The following is a 20312-nucleotide window of genomic DNA, read 5'->3' as shown; positions in this document are numbered from 1 at the left end:
TCAATCTGACAGAGAAGTTCCTCGTTGTGATCCAGCCTGGAGGTCTTAACAGATAATAACAGATAATGTTTTAGACTGATTTTAACTTCAACCATGTTACATTTTGTAAAAAAAAATAAAAAAAATGGGGGGGGGGGGTCTGTTAACTTATCATGCAGAGAATCGTTTGTATTTAATTACAGACTACATGTCAATAATTATCATTAATGTCAATGAAGATAATATCAACGGTAACGTTCCTTAGAAATATAATTTTCGTTGAGCCGGTGCGAGCGCGCGCTCTCGCGAGTGGCATGCAGTTCTCGCAGTTTCTGGTTGTATCGACCACATGGCTCAGTTAGCCAATAGGGACGCTTCCTTCAGGCGCGCGCAACTTGATCCAGGAAGAACGCGTTTCATTTTCATGTTGCGTTCGGGGAAAGTCTTCAGAAATCGTACACAGAATTACGCTAAACGTTCAGCTGAAAATGTCAGAGTCTACACATGTGTCATCGCTTGGGATGGGTGACGGTTTGCATCACCAGGGTAAGAAAGTCGACTAACTTACTTGAACGACTGTTAACTTACTCTCATAGAATACAGATATAAGGGCTTGAAACCTAGCTATATTTCCGAATTAGAGAGGAATTAACGCGGGGCGTCCATATTGCTTACGGTAATTCATAAAAACCGAAGTCAGTTAACGCTAAATGTGAAAGTAGGTCGAATGTGAGAGAAGCTATAACGTTAGTAGCATTTAGTTGAAGTTGGAGTGCTGTACAAAGCAGTGCTGTATAGGTTTACCACTGTGTTTACTGTCTTCCCACCCAGTTCTCGCCTCCTTCCCTCTGTGTGACATAACAGAGGAGGATCTGACCCAGAATCCTCAGTTCTGTAAACTCCTGGCCACCCTGGCACAACATGTGGACCAAACTGGTCTCACTGTCCCACTGAAAACAGAGCTGGAAAAGGTATCAGCGGGCACTGTGCTCACACTGGGACAACATCCTTCACTCATGTTTACTTTCCACATTTGCTAACACGCAAGCTAATGCTTTGATGCAATTCAGGCTACACCAAACGGCTATATGTTTGCTGAATTTGTAGCAGTTATTCATGTAATTACACAGTTAAGTATGGCAAACCGACCTCTACTGGTAACCAGTTAGTATTGCAATCACAGAGAAGGAACGTCTTCTTCCTGATGTCTGAGGTTGCTAGGTTTTGTGCATCTGTATTGCACTTAACGGATGCTTTTATTCCAGGCTGAGCAGAAGCTGCGGAGCCAGAGGCGTCACTGGCTGCGCTCCGAGAGCCTCCACAAAGGACTGCAGGAGATGATCCAGGACCACTGTATCAGGAAGCACCATGTCACTGTACCCCCTGACCAGAACCTGGTACTTTGCACATAACTTATATGCACAAACAGCTGTCAGTGAATCGTGGACAACATACGTTTTGGTCATTAAAGTTGCACTAGGCAACTCACTTTGAATGCATCCCCAAATTGCAGCTAAAGGTCACAGTTTGAAACATTTGAATTTCAGTATCCAGTAGGGTTGCTCCCTTTTAGTCGATTAGTCGACTAATCGGTCATTTTGGTCTTAGTCAACTTAGATTTATTTAGTCGATTTGTCATGTTTTATGCTTTTTTCATGCTGAATGACTTATTTCCAAGCAACGTACGGGCACATCTCTGGTAAACACAAGAATTAAAGTGCCGCTTTTGCATGACTCTTTGCGGAGGAACTCAGATTGACAGATCTGTCGATTAAATCAACTAATCGATTAGTCGATACAGTTGAATGAGTGTTAGTCGACTAAGAATTTCTTAAATCGAGCACAGCCCTAATATCCAGAAAGATACCAAATTGACTCTGTTGTGTGTGTGTGTGTGTGTGTGTGTGTGTGTGTGTGTGTGTGTGTGTGTGTGTGTGTGTGTGTGTGTGTGTGTGTGTGTGTGTAGTTCTATGAGACGCTGGAGAAGTGTCTGCTGGTGGCTCAGTGTATCAGACTGCTGGATCCCAGTAGCACTACCAACCAGGACCAGCCCTCTGTTCTGGGTCTGAGCCCCCAACACATGATGGACCTCATGCCATCAGAGAAGGTTAGTCGTAGAAAACACAGAATGGAAGAGCATAAATTAAATGATGGACAGATGGATGATCCCACAGTGAAGAGTACCAGTGGTACCAAAGTAGACATTTATTTTTCTCCGAGAAGAAAGTAAACCATCAGTGGAGAGCTACTTCAGTAACAAATGTAGCTTGTTTACCAACTACGCTGCATTTATCTCCACCAGGATGTTCAAAGGATGAAACAGGGTCTTCCCGAAGAGCTGGAGAAGCATCTGAGGAAAAGCTGCTTTAGCCTCCTCTCTTACTATCAACCTGAATGGGGTACAGTAACTAGACACTTCCATTATCTGCTCCTGCCAGTAAATATCCGCATTCACTTCCACAGCCTTTAATATCACGTCATTGTTCTGCATTGACGTGATGACCAGGACGCTGTTTCGTAATCTCTTCTAGAGAACGAGAGTGAGCGTCTGAAGACCAGCAAGCTGTCTCATCTGGCAGCCCAGCTGGACAAAGAGAAGAAAAGAGCAGAGAGTCTGAAGGAGACCTGCCGGGAAAACACAGTCCTCCTGCAACGACAGACTCAGCTCTACCTCTCTGTAAGTGCTCTTTCATTGACATGTAGTTAGCTAAAACAAGCAAATATATTCCAGCCACTCAAGAGATTACCATTGTTTTTTGGCTAGTGAGTAAAGCAAATCTGAGAAGCAGTGGCAGCAAAAACTGTCCTGTCCTGTCCTGTTAGTAGTGTCCTGAGGTCAGTCAGACACTGTCCTGACACCCAGATACTGTCCTGTGACTCCCATGACTGCCCTGGGACAGTCAGACACTGTCCTGTGACTCCTAGACTGTCCCAGGACAGTCATGGAGTCACAGGACCGTGTACAGGACAGTGTCTGACTGTCCCGGGACAGTGTCTGACTGACCTGCGACACTCCTACAGTTTTTTCTGCCACTGCTGCTGGAGAATCTTCCTGCCCCTTGTATATTTTGCCAGCATTTGGCTAGTAGATTATGTTAATTTTGGACCCTGTATATACTTAATATTTGGCTTTCAGTGTTTTTTTTTCTCTTTCTTTTTCTTGACTTGTGTCCAGGAACTGATTAAGTGTATTCAGCTTCTCCAGTCTCTCATCTTGGACCACAGGCTGAGAATCCAGACAGATTTGGACGGGAAGAAGTTAGAGTACTTAGAGGGAAAATGTGAATTAGTCTTACAGAAGATCAAGTAAGGAGTTATCAATTCGTTGCATGCTTATATACTGTACACTTCGATATTGTAGATGTACTGGTGCCGTTATCCAGAAAGACTTACTATGAGAATAAACTTCAATCATGCATTTCAGTTTGTTTGTGTTTTTACATATGTTTTTCTCTTCTTCCTCCACAGGACTGAGATGGTGGAAATTCAGCTGGACATGTACACAGTGGACTCAATAGCTGCTCATAGAAAAATAAGGCAAGATGCTTTTAGACCATGTCTGACTCATTTCTTACTTTTGTCATGCAATTCCTATATTATTTATATAGCGCCACTGCGCTTTCTGAAAGGTTACACAGTGATGATGAGTTAAAAGAATGCATACTGTTTCTCACTCGTATTAAACCTTAAAATGCCCTTTGAATTAGAACTGTAACTTCCTGGTACAAAGCCTTCAGAAACGTTAATATAGAAACTACATTCTGTCTCATACTTCTCTAAAAACCTAACAATCTTTTATTATTGTTGTTGTTGTTGTCTCTATTTCAGAGAGAGGCTGGAGTCTGATCTGAAGGCCTGTCAGGTGGAGAAGCACTCCGTTGAGCTTAAACTGGCCTCCTTTGAGATCTTGGGCAAAGAGTTTGAGGCCTTGGCTGAAGAGTACTGCAGATTACGGCAGAAGATAGAAATGAATAATTGGGCTCTGAAGGAGTTCACCCGGTGCAGCGACAAGTGAAGATCATATCTGATGCTAGGAGGACAGCCAGCCATTCCCCTTCCCCAGCGTGCCATTGCTCACAGTGACTTGTTGGCTTTTGGATGCTTGGCGCAGACACTGTGTGGACTTTTGGCCTACAGGAACGATGTAGCATGTACAGCAGTGAGTGAGCTAACTGAAGGATTTCAGTACAGCTCCTAACTTAAGAATGCTCTTAAAAACATCAGTGAATTCAGCATCTTCAGTACATCACCATGGTAATCAGCATTTCTGCTTTCTTTGTTTCTACCTAGACCCATAGATTTCAAGTGTTCGGTATTCATTACTCTTTTAATGCACGTTTACACTAAGCCTTAAAGGTGCTGTAGGTAGGATTGGGAAGATCCAGGACTTAGCCCACAAATTTGAACATCAACAACTTCTCAGTCCCTCCCCCCTTTCCGCTAAGGCCCAAAACGGTCTCCTAAGCCCCTCCCCCCACAAGGGAGAATGAATGTGTATGCATGAGCAGTGATTTACACCCACATTTTTTTTTATTACCTGCTTCATGTAGTTCTACTGGAACATAGGGTCAGTTTCAGGAAATTTTATTTTATAAGTCTTACCTACTGCACCTTTAACTTGTCACGTGCATTTTGATTGCTCTCTGCATTAGCTTAAAGGTTGAGTTGGAAACTTATTTAAAACAATTAAGATTAAAGATTAAAAGGTTTTTGTCATATTTGCTGAAACTGTCACTATACCCTGACAGTACCTGTTCAGTGATTTGATTTGATTTAACTTCACCTGTAATAAAAGTGTTGAGGTATATTTTTGTAAAAGTTGAATTTGCATTCTCGGCCAAAAGTTGTATGTATATTATGATATAAACTTGGGAGAAAATAAACCAATCATTTTGAATACGAGAAATGTCCTATGTTCCTATAACGTGATTCTCTGAGCTGCCATCTGTTTGCACTGCAGTCGTGTAGTGGGTGTAACGTATACAAGAACCGGTTTTTAACTTGTCTTGGCTCACATGTCAAAGCCTTAATTGTAATGAGTGATACGTGTAATAATGCTCCTAGTATTCTTTTTCTTCATTAAACACAATGCCATATAAATAATTCTTTTGGAAGATTAGTACACCCGTCAGCCGTGTCCATGTTGCCCCCAGCGTTGTCTACTTTCGTGTGAGTTTCAGTGTTTATATTAAATACACTTCTGTGTGGAATTGAGGAAACAATTTGCTGGTTAAACCCTCACATGCAACCTTGTAGAATTTTTTGTTGTTGTTGTTGAGAAAACCAGCTGAGACAAATGCTCAGGTTAGTGCAATTCTGCTGCAGTTTGCAGCTTAATCCACAAGATGGGAGTATACTTTCAATTTTTAGGTCATGTCATATTTCCCACTGTGGTAAACTCAGCAGACGTCCTGGTGTTTTGCTTTTTCTATTCTTTTACTATTCATACAACTTTACAATTAAACAATTACAATTAAACTGCACAGAATGAAACGCCTAAGGCTGAGACACAGAAAAACACGTCTGTTATTTAAGCTATCGCTCTTAAATTCTGCACAATGATTTATATTTCAAGCTGTCAAATGAGCTGACTTCCTTCAATAAGTTCACAACTAGCAGCTCCACTACTTTTTTCATTTTATTAATGCATTATTTAACCCTTGTGTCGTCTTCCCGTTGACCATTCAACTTCTTTTTTTGGGGGGTCAAAATGTAAAATGAAAACTTATTTTTTTCAACATTTGCATCGTCTTTTTCGACATTTTTGTCGCTCTTTCTTGCAATTATTGTCATCACTCCCCCTTTTTTTTATATTTTTGTCTTTTACCAGTTTTTTTTCTAATGCTATCAAATTGAGTAAAACACCCAAATTCAAGGAACGTAGTGAACTAATCATTTATTTAACTTGTGAAAAGCGTTGTAGGGACGTTATTTTTTGACAGTTTAGTTCACATGTGTCAAACTCAAGGCCCGGGGGCCAAATCCGGCCCGAATGTCAATTTGGGTTCACAATCAATTTTGGCCCTCCTAGTTGTGCGCCAAACCAAAACACAGGAAAGTGTTTTTTAAAACTGCAATTATATGACATTCTAAGCAGAATATGGCAGATTTGACTCAGAAATTTCCCCAGAAGCAGAGAGAGAGTTTTCATATTCAGGCTGAGAACAAAAATCATTGTTTTGCTTGATTAGCTCAATTCTACGATGGCTAAGGAACTCTTTTGATGACTCTTGTAGCGCTTCATGTCAACAAAAATGCGACAGAAAGTGTACAAAAATGTAGGAAAAAGGAACAAATTTACAAAAAGTTGACAAATGTCTGAGAAAGCCACAAAAAGTCTGAACAAAAAATTAGGAAAAAAGCTACCAAAATGTTTAAAAAAGTGACATGCAGCAACAAAAGCACGTCAGTAAACTCTACATGTCCGGCCCTTGGTGTGTTTCTCTTTTTTTCCAGTGTGGCCGTTAGTGAAAATGAGTTTGACACCCCTGTTTTAGTTGAAAGAAACCCAAATTTCAATTATAGAAACTTTGAAAATGGGTCAAATTTGACCCGAGGAGAAATTGTGATTATTACCGTATTTAGATATTAGGAAATATTGTCAGGTTAACGCCCACTCCGTTGTCTTCTCGACGATCTTTGATTCTGTCTGCGCCGCCCGAGGAGAACCGGAAGTAGGTAGTGGAGCATCTCGCTCTAATAAACCCTCTCTGCTTAGCTCTCATCAGCAGCAGCAGCAGCAGCAGCAGCAGCAGCCCCGCCTCGCGAGCCGCTGGCTGGTTCACCTCCAACACACAACCCACACATCTGGCTGTCACACAAACTGCGCTGCCGCTCCGTCCGGTACCGCGGCATGCTCATTCACACCGGGACGTACGAAGTGGATTTTAACTAGAGGGGGCACAATGTCTGAGGTGCGAAAATTCACGAAGAGGTTAAGCAAACCCGGGACGGCCGCGGAAGTCAGGCAGAGCGTGTCGGAGGCTGTGAAGAGCTCCGTGGACCTTGTGGTAAGCAGAGCTTTAACGCAAGTGTCCGTGGACCGGTGGCGGTCATTTTAGCTAACAGGGATAATGTAACTAACTGGGTTAGTTACATTATGCTAACCCCCCCCCCTTGTTCTCGTTCAACGTTATAGCTTTTCCATTTGTAATAATTTTCTCTACATCGCCACTGTTCATTTTGGTTTAATCTCCACACTCTCTAGAATTCTCTCTTTTTAATTAGTGTTTTTTTCCAGTTTTTATTAACTGCGTGTGTCCCACCAACCTTAATAACCTATAGCTAACTGTTAATGTGAAGCGCTGGCATGTCTCTGAATGCACTACAATTTTAGAGCGCTACATTCTGTGTAAAAGAGACTCATTATTGAGCGATTAAAATGCCGCGAATTCAACTCCCATATGTTGGCTTGGTTCTCTAAATTGCTGTCGTTACCAAATAGTATGACATTGTCCACAGGAACACATGGTTTTTCAGTCATGTGCGGCTCCTTTTGTGTGCTGGCGGATGAAGAGCGGTGCCAGTTGGACAGCTGCAGCATGGCTTCCCTGTCCTTGCCTTGGAGCAGTGTGTGTGTGTGTCTGTGAGCCTCTTCATTTCTGCTGCAAATGGCCACATATATTGTGCAAAAGAAGGCAGCACATGCATGCCCTTATAATTTGATGTCTGTTGTTAATGACGTGTGCAAGGCAAAAGGTTTATTTTTTTTCTCTCCTTCTGTTAGCTGATAGTGGCTTGGAACAGACTGCAATAATGAGGGATTAGGCGCAGTGGTTTGAGATGAATAGCATTTAGGATCCGGCTGATACAGCATTTGTGTTTTTGTGTGTGTGTGTGTGTGTGTGTGTGTGTGTGTGTGTGTGTGAACATATTTTCATGTCAGTATGTCTTAAAGGCGTGACATTTGTCTCGAAACTTCCAGTGATGTCAGTGCGGATTGATGCCCGCCTGCTGATGACTTGTTTTCTTTTTGCTATAACTAAAACCATCTGGTTACTCCTCCACTTTCTCATTATGTGACAATGACAAACTTCAACCCAAAACAAATCAGTCCTACATCTTTGGCTGTTTAGAGAGTGGAGCTGGATAAGTTTGTATAAGAGATAAACTCTTGTTCCCTTGGGATTAGGCTTTCAGTCTTATGATGATCATTATGAGGAGTGTGACGCAGAAAGGTTACTAGCGTAATAATCATGTGATAAGGTTTGGATTACTGCGACAGAGGTGGGAGTGTGTGTGTGTGTGTGTGTGTATGTCTGTTTAGGTTTGTAGCCACGTGTGATATACCGTATATGTGTGTTCTGATTGACTTTTTTTTCAGTTTTAGAGTTGCAGGTTTTGGCTGCTCATTTTATAGAATACATTGTTGGCTTGGTAACTGAGAACAAACACTGCTCTGTGGAGGGTGTATGGGGATTCCCTCAGGCATGCTGTCACCATGCTTCCTGTGTGACTGGGTTTGTGTGTTCATCTCTAGGAAGTCAGTCCTGTTTTCTAAATCTTTCCCTCCATGGCCTGTGTTCTTAGATTTCCAGTGATTTCCCGTTAACATGTTTTCAAGCAGAGAGTCAAATATAACTTTATGAAAGGAAAAAGCAGAACATGAGTGCAGAACCTGGAAATTTTTTGTTGTTTCTAAAAAAGTAACCCTAGGCCATTTCGTATTAAGTTGCCTTATAATGTCATTGCTACTTCATTACTGGTCTTCCTAGAGTTCATACTGTAGGACGTCGTGTTGAAAGATTGTTATCAAGTCCATATCTGTGTTCAGTGGTCTTTTACATAAACATGTATGCAAACCAGTGGACAGTAATTGGCCGCCTGATAACCGGAAGAGACCAGTCCTTACCTAATGGATTACCTAATTCTAAAAAGTGTAAGTGAAACCCCTGATATATCAACCCAGTCTCACGGCAGTCCGTGAAATGGTCACGACATTTAATCTATTTGAGTCATGTGTACACAAACACGTCTATCTCGTTTTTTTCGTGGTGGTCAGCACGTTTTTTATAATACCAACAATTGCATATCTGTATACAGCGGGACGGGTTGGGTTTAGGATAAGAACAACAGGACGGTTGGGTTTAGGATAAGAAGAACGGGACGGTTGGGTTTAGGAAAAGAAGAACGGGACAGTTGGGTTAGGAAAAGAAGAACGGGACAGTTGGGTTAGGAAAAGAAGAACGGGACAGTTGGGTTAGGAAAAGAAGAACGGGACAGTTGGGTTAGGAAAAGAAGAACGGGACAGTTAGGAAAAGAAGAACGGGACAGTTAGGAAAAGAAGAACGGGACAGTTGGGTTAGGAAAAGAAGAACGGGACAGTTGGGACAGTTGGGTTAGGAAAAGAAGAACGGGACAGTTGGGTTAGGAAAAGAAGAACGGGAGAGTTGGGTTAGGAAAAGAAGAACGGGACAGTTGGGTTAGGAAAAGAAGAACGGGAGAGTTGGGTTTAGGAAAAGAAGAACGGGACGGTTGGGTTACGAAAAGAAGAACGGACGGTTGGGTTTAGGAAAAGAAGAACGGACGGTTGGGTTTAGGAAAAGAAGAACGGGAGAGTTGGGTTTAGGAAAAGAAGAACGGGACAGTTGGGTTAGGAAAAGAAGAACGGTAGAGTTGGGTTACGAAAAGAAGAACGGGACGGTTGGGTTAGGAAAAGAAGAACGGGAGAGTTGGGTTTAGGAAAAGAAGAACGGGAAGGTTGGGTTAGGAAAAGAAGAACGGACGGTTGGGTTTAGGAAAAGAAGAACGGACGGTTGGGTTTAGGAAAAGAAGAACGGGACGGTTGGGTTAGGAAAAGAAGAACGGACGGTTGGGTTTAGGAAAAGAAGAACGGACGGTTGGGTTTAGGAAAAGAAGAACGGGACGGTTGGGTTAGGAAAAGAAGAACGGGAGAGTTGGGTTACGAAAAGAAGAACGGGACGGTTGGGTTAGGAAAAGAAGAACGGGAGAGTTGGGTTTAGGAAAAGAAGAACGGGAGAGTTGGGTTTAGGAAAAGAAGAACGGGACGGTTGGGTTACGAAAAGAAGAACGGACGGTTGGGTTAGGAAAAGAAGAACGGGAGAGTTGGGTTAGGAAAAGAAGAACGGGAGAGTTGGGTTTAGGAAAAGAAGAACGGGACAGTTGGGTTACGAAAAGAAGAACGGGACGGTTGGGTTAGGAAAAGAAGAACGGGAGAGTTGGGTTTAGGAAAAGAAGAACGGGAGAGTTGGGTTTAGGAAAAGAAGAACGGGACGGTTGGGTTACGAAAAGAAGAACGGACGGTTGGGTTTAGGAAAAGAAGAACGGGACGGTTGGGTTTAGGAAAAGAAGAAAGCGTTATATAGATGATAATAAATATTGAAAACTACTGTTAGTTGCAGTTCCCTATTGGTTCAAAAGCTTGGAGGGCAGGCCCCTCTTAGGGTGCAGACCCATTGCGTGCATTTTGTGTATATTGTATATAAAATAAGACGTGTTGGGTAACTGAAACTTAACTTTCAAATAATTTGCTTTGAATTTGGTGTTTTAAATCCCGTATCTTATCTGTACATCCCAAATATAAATGCAACAAGAAGCCCTATTTATATATGAATATTCTTTTTGGAATAGACACAGGGAGTAATATAAGGATAAAAGAAGCGAGCTAGGCTCTTTTCTTCCTCCCAATACGCCCCAGTGTTTCTCACACACACACACACACACACACACACACACACACAGATTGGAGCACTTAGTGGGGTCAGCCGTGGGACAGTGCTGCTTCATACTGTATGTGACTCTCATGGCAGTGTGTGTGTGTGTGTGTGTGTGTGTGTGTGTGTGTGTGTGTGTGCGCGCGCTCATCCATTGTGTTTAAGTGTAAGCTTCCCTAGCCAGCGTGATTAAAATCCACTTGGTCGTGTTGGAGTCGGGAGTGCCCTACATCTGCTGAACTGTAATGGGACACAGACGTCTGGAAGTGCACCATTGCTAACATCATCATCATCATCATAGTCATCATCATCATCATAGTCCCCTGAAGGCACACCTGGGAGTCATGCTTTGTACGCAGTGACTGGTGTTTGAGTGTTCTCCGGCCAGGTTGATAGCTCGGAGGAGAAAGTGCTTGCATCATACAGTTAACGCCCAAATGTTAGGCCACGTCCCTTAGTGTTTTAGCATCTCTGTTTCTCAATCAGTTAGACTGTGACTTCACACCAGCCAGCTTCTTTCCTCTTCTGTGAAAGCAGAACTCTCTCTCTTTCTGCCTTTTCTTCTCTCTTTGCTTGCTTCCCCCCCTCTCTCTCTCTCTCTCTCTCTCTCTCTCTCTCTCTCTCTCTCTCTCTCTCTCTCTCTCTCTCTCTCTCTCTCTCTCTCTCTCTCTCTCTCTCTCTCTCTGTAACAGGATCAGTGTTTCAGTCGAGCCACCGTGCACTGCCGGTTGCCTCTGACTTATAGCGCTGCGGTTCAGCTTGTTGCACATGACAGGAAGTGGAGCTGCTGCTTCGGGTGCAGGGGTGTGTAATGCCTTCAGTAGACTTGTATTATTCGTGTTTGACTGCTGCCCAGGTTGCCGCTTGTCCGCTGAGTAGGCGATCTTTATGTGAAAAGATGTGAACAGTGATGCTACATAACACATGGAAATCTGCAACCTCGAAATTGCACATTTCACAAGTAGCATTGGGCTTAGGAAGTTTTTATTTAGTTAAAAAAAGAAGAAGCCAAACGCAGGTTTCATGTGGCCAACCGAGAAAGCCGGGGTCTGGTGGAAAAATCTGCACACGACACGTACTTGTAACCGGCTTATTTCGCGGGCCAAATTATTGGTTAGAGAACACTGAAAGGGAGAACTTTCTTTCCTTTATTGGCTTGGGCACCGATGCCAGGATATTCAAGGAGATGTTAACCCTTTAAATCTCACTGAACTCACACTGTATAGCCAAACAGTGTTCCAAACCACAGAACTTGATTTTATGTTTTTATTTTTTTACTGTAGTGGAGATCCAACATTTCCACAGACACCAGACATGTCTAGGTTTAAGTCTCAGGAAGTGGGATGTGAGTCTTTGCTTGGAATATTTCACAATAGTGTTAACATCATATAGATTCATTGAGGAGCTGAAACGACATGTGATACTGTCAGACAGTGGGGCATTCAATTGTTTTTTTTTCCAACTTTAAAGCTGCTTAAAGCCTAAAAAATCAAGACAAACTCAAAGATCTGTGTGTTCATGTAGGTCCCTGTTGCTCATAGTGAGAAGGTAATTGAGGAAGAAAGGGGTAAACTACATGTCATATGGTCCACTAGGCACATGAAGCTGCATATCTCAAAACAACCCTCAACCTATGTAAGAGCTTGTTACCCAGAATGACTGAATCACTGCACATGTAATAAACATGGCCAGTGATAGTCTTAGAGGGAAGGCAGTAGATTATTGAGGGGAGCCCAGCAAGCAGAGGGGGGAAAAAAAAACAGCAGCCAAGCTGCTGCATAACTTTATTACTGGCTTTCTCACTCTGCCCACTCCAGCAATACTGGTAGTGGTACAGTAGGAAAACCAAGCTCTGCATCTCAGCTGCACACAGCTCTTAAATGGAAATATGACAAGGTGGAAAATGACTCAGTCACACTCCCCTAGCTGTAGGGCATCGTCAGGGCTTTTAGAGTCCTTCTCCTGACTGTACTTGATCATATCCGCTGCCGTTGCATCCACGGTAATATGCCTCCAGTACGGTTTCCCCCAGAAAAAGTTGTTTAGCCCAGTGTCTTTTTCCCCCGACAAAGTGCCCAGCCTGGGCCAATCACAGACTGACGGCAGCGTTATTCTAGAGCCCAAAAGATTCCGTGATAAACAAAATAGCGAAATTGAGAATTTTTGAAAAGCTAGAAGCCACATTCCACAGGGCACTACATTAGGTCAGCGCAGTGGTATAGTCTACGTGATACACAGGTATACGCGGTGTACCCACTAAGAAAGCTCCAGGATTTCCATATACCCCACTTAAAAATGCCCAGTGACACGCTAGAACATACTTTCCATTATATTTTTGATATATGAAAATGAAGTTGCTGACGCTCCCCTGGGGGAGGACACCCAAACCCCCCACTATGATATGCCCTCCCTTCCCCAAAGGCAGATTCTGGCCCATATATATATATAGCCTATATATATATAGCCTATATATATATATATATATATATATATATATATATATATATACCCATTACAATACATCAGACTACACCACTGGGTCAGTGCTAAAAGCTAACTGGAGATTTGAAAATATGACTTCTTCTAAGTTTCCTACTCACTGTTAACTGTAGTTTAAAAAAAAATGCATTAAGAAATAATTCCCAGTGGCTTAAGGCCTGGTGTGGGGCAACTTAGGCCCGGTGGGCCACCAGGCATGGGGGAAACCCGGCCTCCAGCCTCTGGGGCAGTGGCTCAGCAATGTGGCACAGAAGCTGATCAAATCCATACGGTCGGATTCCTTCCGCAGGACTCCAACGGGCTTGGTGTCTCTCAGCCGAGGCTTTTTTGGCTAAGCTATTCATCACCATCTTCAGCGCTTAGCGTGAGCTTAAAGTAGCACTTTCTGGGAATGAATTCTGAATCTTTCCAAGTGGTTTAGGTTTATACTTGTGATCACATCTTGACCTAGTTGTCAAAAGGCTAGGCTTTAGATTGGAGGCCTCTTTAAGGCATAAAGCAGAAGCCGATTTCATATCACCCACTTCTCCGTGAAACTCAAAACAGGAAGTTATGATTTTGAGCGAGAAGCACTGTCATGTGGCATTTGATATTTATCTTGTGTTTGGTTTCGCTATGACATATGCCTCTGTCAAGCGCGTGCACTTTATCTGACGGCACATAAATACCAAGTCAAGTAACATCATTTGTCCATTTCACTGCTGCTTTGTCTCACCTTTATTACCCCGTCTGTCTTTGTCTAGCTATTCGTGGTCGAGTTGCTTCCCTTTCATCATCATTTTGCCTTTTTTTCTTTTCATCCACCCACAACTCTCTGAGCAGCTGTTTCCCTGCACCGTGACAGTCCTGGTATGGGTGGTAAAAAAGTTCCGGGGGTGAGCCCTTGTTAACTGCTTTCAAAAAGCAAGAGCACGTGATGTGGAGCTTGCCAGAGCCACAGCAAATACAAAATGTTGAGAACATCAGTTTAACAAGAAACGGTTTGTTTATTTGAATGTGCATTTGTGTTCTCTCCATTCCCCCCCCTCCCCTTCTCAGGAGCAGCCAAAGATTATCGAGCCGCTGGACTATGAAGCTGTGGTGTTTCAGAGAAAGGCCCAGATCCACAGCGACCCCCACCGAGACCTGCTGCTCTGCCCCGTCGACGATGTCTCGGTGAGTCCCCCTCATTCTGTGTGTATCCCTGTACGGTGTCCTTGAGTGCCGAGAAAGGCAGCCTTTAAATAAAATGTATTATTATTATTCTTTGCCGCTGTGTTTCCTGGTACTGGCTCTCAGCCAGGGCCTCTTCCTCCAACCGGGATGAAATCCCAGCGTATATACCGTACCTTACACTGTGCTGAGATCTCCATAGTGAACCGTCTTGTAAAACTGCCCGAGTCCAAGGCAAATGGGAACAAAGTGCTGTAAAATATCACGTTTCCCATTACACCAGGCTCAGTTATTTACAGGTCAAGTCCAACCAGGTTCCTCGGCTTTTATTGCCACGATTTCAAACGCATGTGGTTTTGTTTAGAGCCACGTTTCGCTCCGTGTCTAGTTTTTTTTTTCCCCCGGTTGACACTCATCTGTATCTTCGTATCCGTGCCTTCTGTTTTCCCTCATTCACTTTCTCTTTGCCTGTTGTTTTTGACTTCCTTCCTGCTGTGGTACAATTTCATAGGAAGATAAAGAACTTTGCTTGTTCTTGCTCAACAATAATAATACATTTTACTGTCATTCAATTGTATTTCACTTCCATTCTTCCTTTGTGTGTGTGTGTGTGTGTGTGTGTGTGTGTGTGTGTGTGTGTGTGTGTGTGTGTGTGTGTGTGTGTGTGTGTGTGTGTGTGTGTGTGTGTGTGTGTGTGTGTGTGTGTGTGTGTGTGTGTGTGTGCGTGCAGGAGTCCCAGATCTCCCGGCAGAGGAGGACTGTCGTTCCTTCGGTGCCTCAGAACGCTGAGCGGGAAGCCAGGAGCCTGTTTGCCAAAGAGGTACTATAACCCAGCTGTCCCATTAGAACAACGGGGCCGTACTTGGTCTCAAACTGCACAAATAAAGTGTGGAGTGAAAAAAAGTTACAGCATTCATAGTTGTCTTTAAGTCTTCTCCGCATTATGACTTGTATTCCTTTTTTAGTAATTAGAATCTGCTCAATAAAAAGCAGACCTCAAACGCAGTAGGCGAAACTCAGAATTCTCAACAAACGTTAAAGACGATTCCTTGATGACGTCACACCAGCCTTCGTGATTTTCAGTCTAAAGTGGTCACTCGAAGCTCATAAAGGAACACAGAACGCACAGGCCAGCAGTAAACACATGCGGCGCTGATGACATATTTGTATTAGCGATGAAAAACAGACTCTTGTGGCGTGATGTGGATGTATACTCTGCTGCTCTGCCAGGCTCTACGTCTGTGTTCCTCAGCCAGCTCTCATGACTAGGATACAGCATGGAAACAACGGTCCTAGGGATTGTTAAAACAGATCCAGGCTTACTCAGCATCTATTGAACAAAGATCCTTTCAGCTGACCTCAATTGAGAATTTCACACTTAAAAAAAAAAAAAGAGGTAATGTGCACAATAGAAACCATCTTGAGAAATCACAACAGAGGAACAGAGTTATTCTGCTACTTTGCATACTTATTTTGAGTTTATAATGGTTATGGAGCTGGAATTTTCCCTGTCCTGCCTGAGTCACAGTCGGGGAAAAGCACGGCATGCTCGGTTAGGTGACTTTGCTGCGATGGCATGCTTGTTATATTTGAGTGTATCTGCTGCCCCTAATCCAGCTCTCTCTGTTGATGTGTTTGGCAGTGCATCAAGATGTACAACACCGACTGGCATGTAATCAACTACAAATATGAGGCTTACTCTGGTGATTTCCGCATGTTGCCAAGGTAAGAAAGATGTGTGTGTGTGTGTGTGTGTGTGTGTGTGTGTGTGTGTGTGTGTTGGGTGGGGGGGGGGGGGACTTTAAGGGCTCAGAGTTTGTGCAAAACAACATCCGAGTTCTGCACCGCCAAATATGCTACATGTACAAGAGATTTACTCTGGTCACGTGGGTCTGCTGGATAGCAACATGCAACAAATCACTGTTTCTGTATATGAATGCAGCTCTCGTGCTTTAGCAGAGTAGAGGAGATTTTCATCTACAACGCGACAGGTGTAGCCCAGATGTTTTTGATTCTTATTTAAATGGTGACAAAGCTTCCTAAAGGAAGTATTGTTATCACTGCAACCTGCAGTTGAACCATGAATTGGAGTGAAAAGCCCTATCGGCACGGGACTAGTATTACCTGGGGGCCTCTAGCAATTTGTAATAATTACAGAGGTCGTCTGTGATCTTAATCCTGTGCGAATCTGCCATATCTGTAATTTCTCAATTAGAAATTCCACAGCAAATTACCGAGCATATTTCCCCAATAATATCAGTGCCTTGCGAATTGGCATCTCTGTGATTCAGGGTTGTACTGGCTGTTTTGGTAATTATAAATGAAAGTTTTGACGGAGCCTTGACATCATATCCGTGGGATAATGTCAGTATGTGCGAATGCACATGGTAATAGAGACCTACTGTATGCATACACATTTTCCAAAAAAAACTATCATGCGATAACAGACAAGGTGGCACAAAAATGACTGACCAATAGCAAAGGACACAATGCAAGCAGCGATTTTTGTTGCATGCTTTACCTCACCACAGTGGCAGTACAGTAGGGAGGGGGCTGATTTATTGAAGACTGCTGACCCTCACTCGCTGTCTTTTTTTTAATTTATTTTTTTTAAAGCAAAGGCCTGAAGACAGACAAGCTGCCAGCTCATGTGTTTGAGATCGACGAAGACGCCAAAGACGAGGTGAGTAGAGGGGCCTGAGCGCCAGTTAGATCACACACATTGATCACTGCAGCGAGGATGAGTGTTCTGCTATTGACTCACTGGGCCCTTTATGGACAGATTGCACCGTATGCACAGCTTTTAGTGATGTGCAATAAACCCCGCTCGGAAATTAAAATGATCCCTTTAATCTTTTTAAATCATAGAGATAAGACACAAATTTGGCTCGTTCCACATGGCTGCATGTGCTGAAAATATGAGCAAACAGAGCAGCCATGCTCAACATGGACACGCATTGAGATGGAAATTGGGCTGGAAGATTCCCTGTGACTTATGGTCTGTCAGTCCTTTAGTCCTGTCCACCCAGCAGTGTGACCCGTCAGAGACTGAGAGCAGGGCAGTGAAACCAGTAGCCTTATATATGTCCTATAAATAGCCCTCATCGATCCTCCTCCCCCTACCCTCGGGCCGGATGCGGATAAACTTAGATAGAGAGCGGATTTAATTGAAGGAAAAGAAATGCTGCTGCTGCCAGGATGGAGAGGGCAGGGAGGAGATGGCTCTATTACGTCTTTATGTCTCTGCTTGATCATTTCTGGCTGTAACGGCTGGTCTTTGCTAGTCTGGCTATCACCAGACCAAGCTCAATCTTTTAAGATTTGAACATTAGTCGTGGAGTCCGCTCTGTATTTTCTACTGCACAAGAGGCGTGATCAAGTGTATATTCAGAGGTTTATGCCTCGACGCAGAAGGTCCAGGGTTCGAGTCAGACCTGGGACGATTTCCTGCATGTCTTCCACCTCTCTCGCCCCCCTTTCATAACTTTCCTATCCATTAAAGGTGGAAATGACCAAAAAAAAGAGGTGTGATCAACGGGCATAGTTCAAATGACTCTGTACGCAATTGGATAGTCCTTCAACCAATCGGACCAATGATCTGGGTGACGTAGCTGGTCGGTAGTAAGGCAAACACATCCTTCTTTTGTACGAATTGTTCCAGGGCACGTTTCTGTTCCGCTATGTTGAATGTAAACAGAAAGCTGCTTGCCGTCGCTTCTCTATCGTCATCGTATTAAACCCGCCAATAGTGCGCCAGCTGGATAAGCCTGTTTGTGATTGGTCCCCACAGATGGAAGAACGGAAGCAGGATAGATACAAGTACAGGTTTCCAGCCTGAGCTGCAGGGTGAAATCAAATCACCGGCAGATCAGGCTGGGTTTACCCAGTCTAGGTCTTTGCAGGCTAGAAGCAAGAATATATATATACAGTGCCTTGCGAAAGTATTGGCCCCTTTGAACTTTTCGACCTTTTGCCACATTTCAGGCTTCAAACATAAAGATATAAAACTGTAATTTTTTGTGAAGAATAAACAACAAGTGGGAAACAATCATGAAGTGGAACGAAATTTATTGGATATTTCAAACTTTTTTAACAAATAAAAACTGAAAAATTGGACGTGCAAAATTATTCAGCCCCTTTACTTTCAGTGCAGCAAATCTCTCTCCAGAAGTTCAGTGAGGATCTCTGAATGATCCAATGTTGACCTAAATGACTAATGATGATAAATAGAATCCACCTGTGTGTAATCAAGTCTCCGTATAAATGCACCTGCTCTGTGATAGTCTCAGAGGTCCGTTTAAAGCGCAGAAAGCATCATGAAGAACAAGGAACACACCAGGCTGGTCCGCGATACTGTTGTGGAGAAGTTTAAAGCCGGATTTTGATACAAAAATATTTCCCAAGCTTTAAACATCCCAAGGAGCACTGTGCAAGCGCATATTGAAATGGAAGGAGTATCAGACCACTGCAAATCTACGAAGACCGCCGTCCCTCTAAACTTTCAGCTCGCACAAGGAGAAGACTGATCAGAGATGCAGCCAAGAGGCCCATGATCACTCTGGATGAACTGCAGAGATCTACAGCTGAGGTGGGAGACTCTGTCCATAGGACAACAATCAGTCGTATACTGCACAAATCTGGCCTTTATGGAAGAGTGGCAAGAAGAAAGCCATTTCTTAAAGATATCCATAAAAAGTGTTGTTTAAAGTTTGCCACAAGCCACCTGGGAGACACACCAAACATGTGGAAGAAGGGGCTGTGGTCAGATGAAACCAAAATCGAACTTTTGGCAACAATGCAAAACGTTATGTTTGGCGTAAAAGCAACACAGCTCATCACCCTGAACACACCATCCCCACTGTCAAACATGGTGGTGGCGCATCATGGTTTGGGCCTGCTTTTCTTCAGCAGGGACAGGGAAGATGGTTTAAATTGATGGGAAGATGGATGGAGCCAAATACAGGACCATTCTGGAAGAAAACCTGATGGAGTCTGCAAAAGACCTGAGACTGGGATGGAGATTTGTCTTCCAACAAGACAATGATCCAGAACATAAAGCAAAATCTACAATTAAATGGTTCACAAATAAACATATCCAGGTGTTAGAATGGCCAAGTCAAAATCCAGACCTGAATCCAATCGAGAATCTGTGGAAAGAACTAAAACTACGCTGTTCACAAATGCTCTCCATCCAACCTCACTGAGCTCGAGCTGTTTTGCAAGGAGGAATGGGGAAAAATGTCAGTCTCTCGGATGTGCAAAACTGATAGAGACATACCCCAGCGACTTACAGCTGTAATCGCAGCAAAAGGTGGCGCTACAAAGTATTAACTTAAGGGGGCTGAATAATTTTGCACGCCCAATTTTTCAGTTTTTTATTTGTTAAAAAAGTTTGAAATATCCAATAAATTTCGTTCCACTTCATGATTGTGTCCCACTTGTTGTTGATTCTTCACAAAAATTACAGTTTTATATCTCTATGTTTGAAGCCTGAAATGTGGCAAAAGGTCGAAAAGTTCAAGGGGCCGAATACTTTCGCAAGGCACTGTATATATATATATATATATATATATATATATATATATATATATATATATATATATATATATATATATATATATTGTTGTTATTTGGCTTTTATTTGATAGGGCAGCTTAAGACATGAAAGGGGAGAGAGAGGGGGAAAGTCATGCCGCAAAGGGCCTCAGGTCAAAACCGAACCCGCGGCCGCTGCGTCGAGGATGGAGCCTCTGTAAAAGGGCGCACGCTCAACCAGGTGAGCTACCCAGGCGCCCTAGCAAGAATATTTAAGAACAAAGAGAGAAAACACACACATGCACACATTACACTTATGATAGGGCTGCTCGATTATGGAAAAAAAAAATCATAATCACAACTATTTTGGTCATTATTGAATAGGTTGGATAGGTAGGATAGGTGATCACACTAAATTGTTGGTATGAGGCAGGGTGTGGCGAGGTGTGTATGCATGGTGGTCGGCCGCTCATT

At 43.2% G+C, this 20312-nt stretch overlaps 2 protein-coding genes across 2 annotated transcripts in view; both read left to right on the top strand.

Moving 5' to 3' along the window:
• Nucleotides 1-364: 364 nt before the first annotated feature.
• Nucleotides 365-4429, top strand: haus4 (HAUS augmin-like complex, subunit 4). Its single transcript, XM_039821451.1, has 9 exons — nucleotides 365-525; nucleotides 811-950; nucleotides 1245-1376; nucleotides 1946-2086; nucleotides 2282-2378; nucleotides 2511-2656; nucleotides 3155-3285; nucleotides 3448-3516; nucleotides 3808-4429. The coding sequence occupies exons 1-9, from the start codon at nucleotides 468-470 to the stop codon at nucleotides 3992-3994; spliced, it is 1101 nt and encodes a 366-aa protein (XP_039677385.1). The 5' UTR covers nucleotides 365-467; the 3' UTR covers nucleotides 3995-4429.
• Nucleotides 4430-6697: 2268 nt separating this feature from the next.
• dock11 (dedicator of cytokinesis 11) overlaps nucleotides 6698-20312 on the top strand; it is an 87057-nt gene continuing 73442 nt past the window's right edge. The window contains exons 1-5 of the mRNA XM_039822143.1: nucleotides 6698-6989; nucleotides 14190-14306; nucleotides 15034-15123; nucleotides 15946-16028; nucleotides 16920-16986. Of these exons, the coding sequence (XP_039678077.1) occupies nucleotides 6885-6989; nucleotides 14190-14306; nucleotides 15034-15123; nucleotides 15946-16028; nucleotides 16920-16986 (462 nt within the window). The 5' untranslated portion in view covers nucleotides 6698-6884. The remainder of the gene's footprint in view (nucleotides 6990-14189; nucleotides 14307-15033; nucleotides 15124-15945; nucleotides 16029-16919; nucleotides 16987-20312) is intronic.

The sequence above is a fragment of the Perca fluviatilis genome, chromosome 14 (genome assembly GCF_010015445.1).
Source record: "Perca fluviatilis chromosome 14, GENO_Pfluv_1.0, whole genome shotgun sequence".
Classification (NCBI taxonomy): Eukaryota; Metazoa; Chordata; class Actinopteri; order Perciformes; family Percidae; genus Perca; species Perca fluviatilis.
Note: the sequence above shows the minus strand (reverse complement) of the source record. Positions and strands in the feature narration are given on the sequence as shown.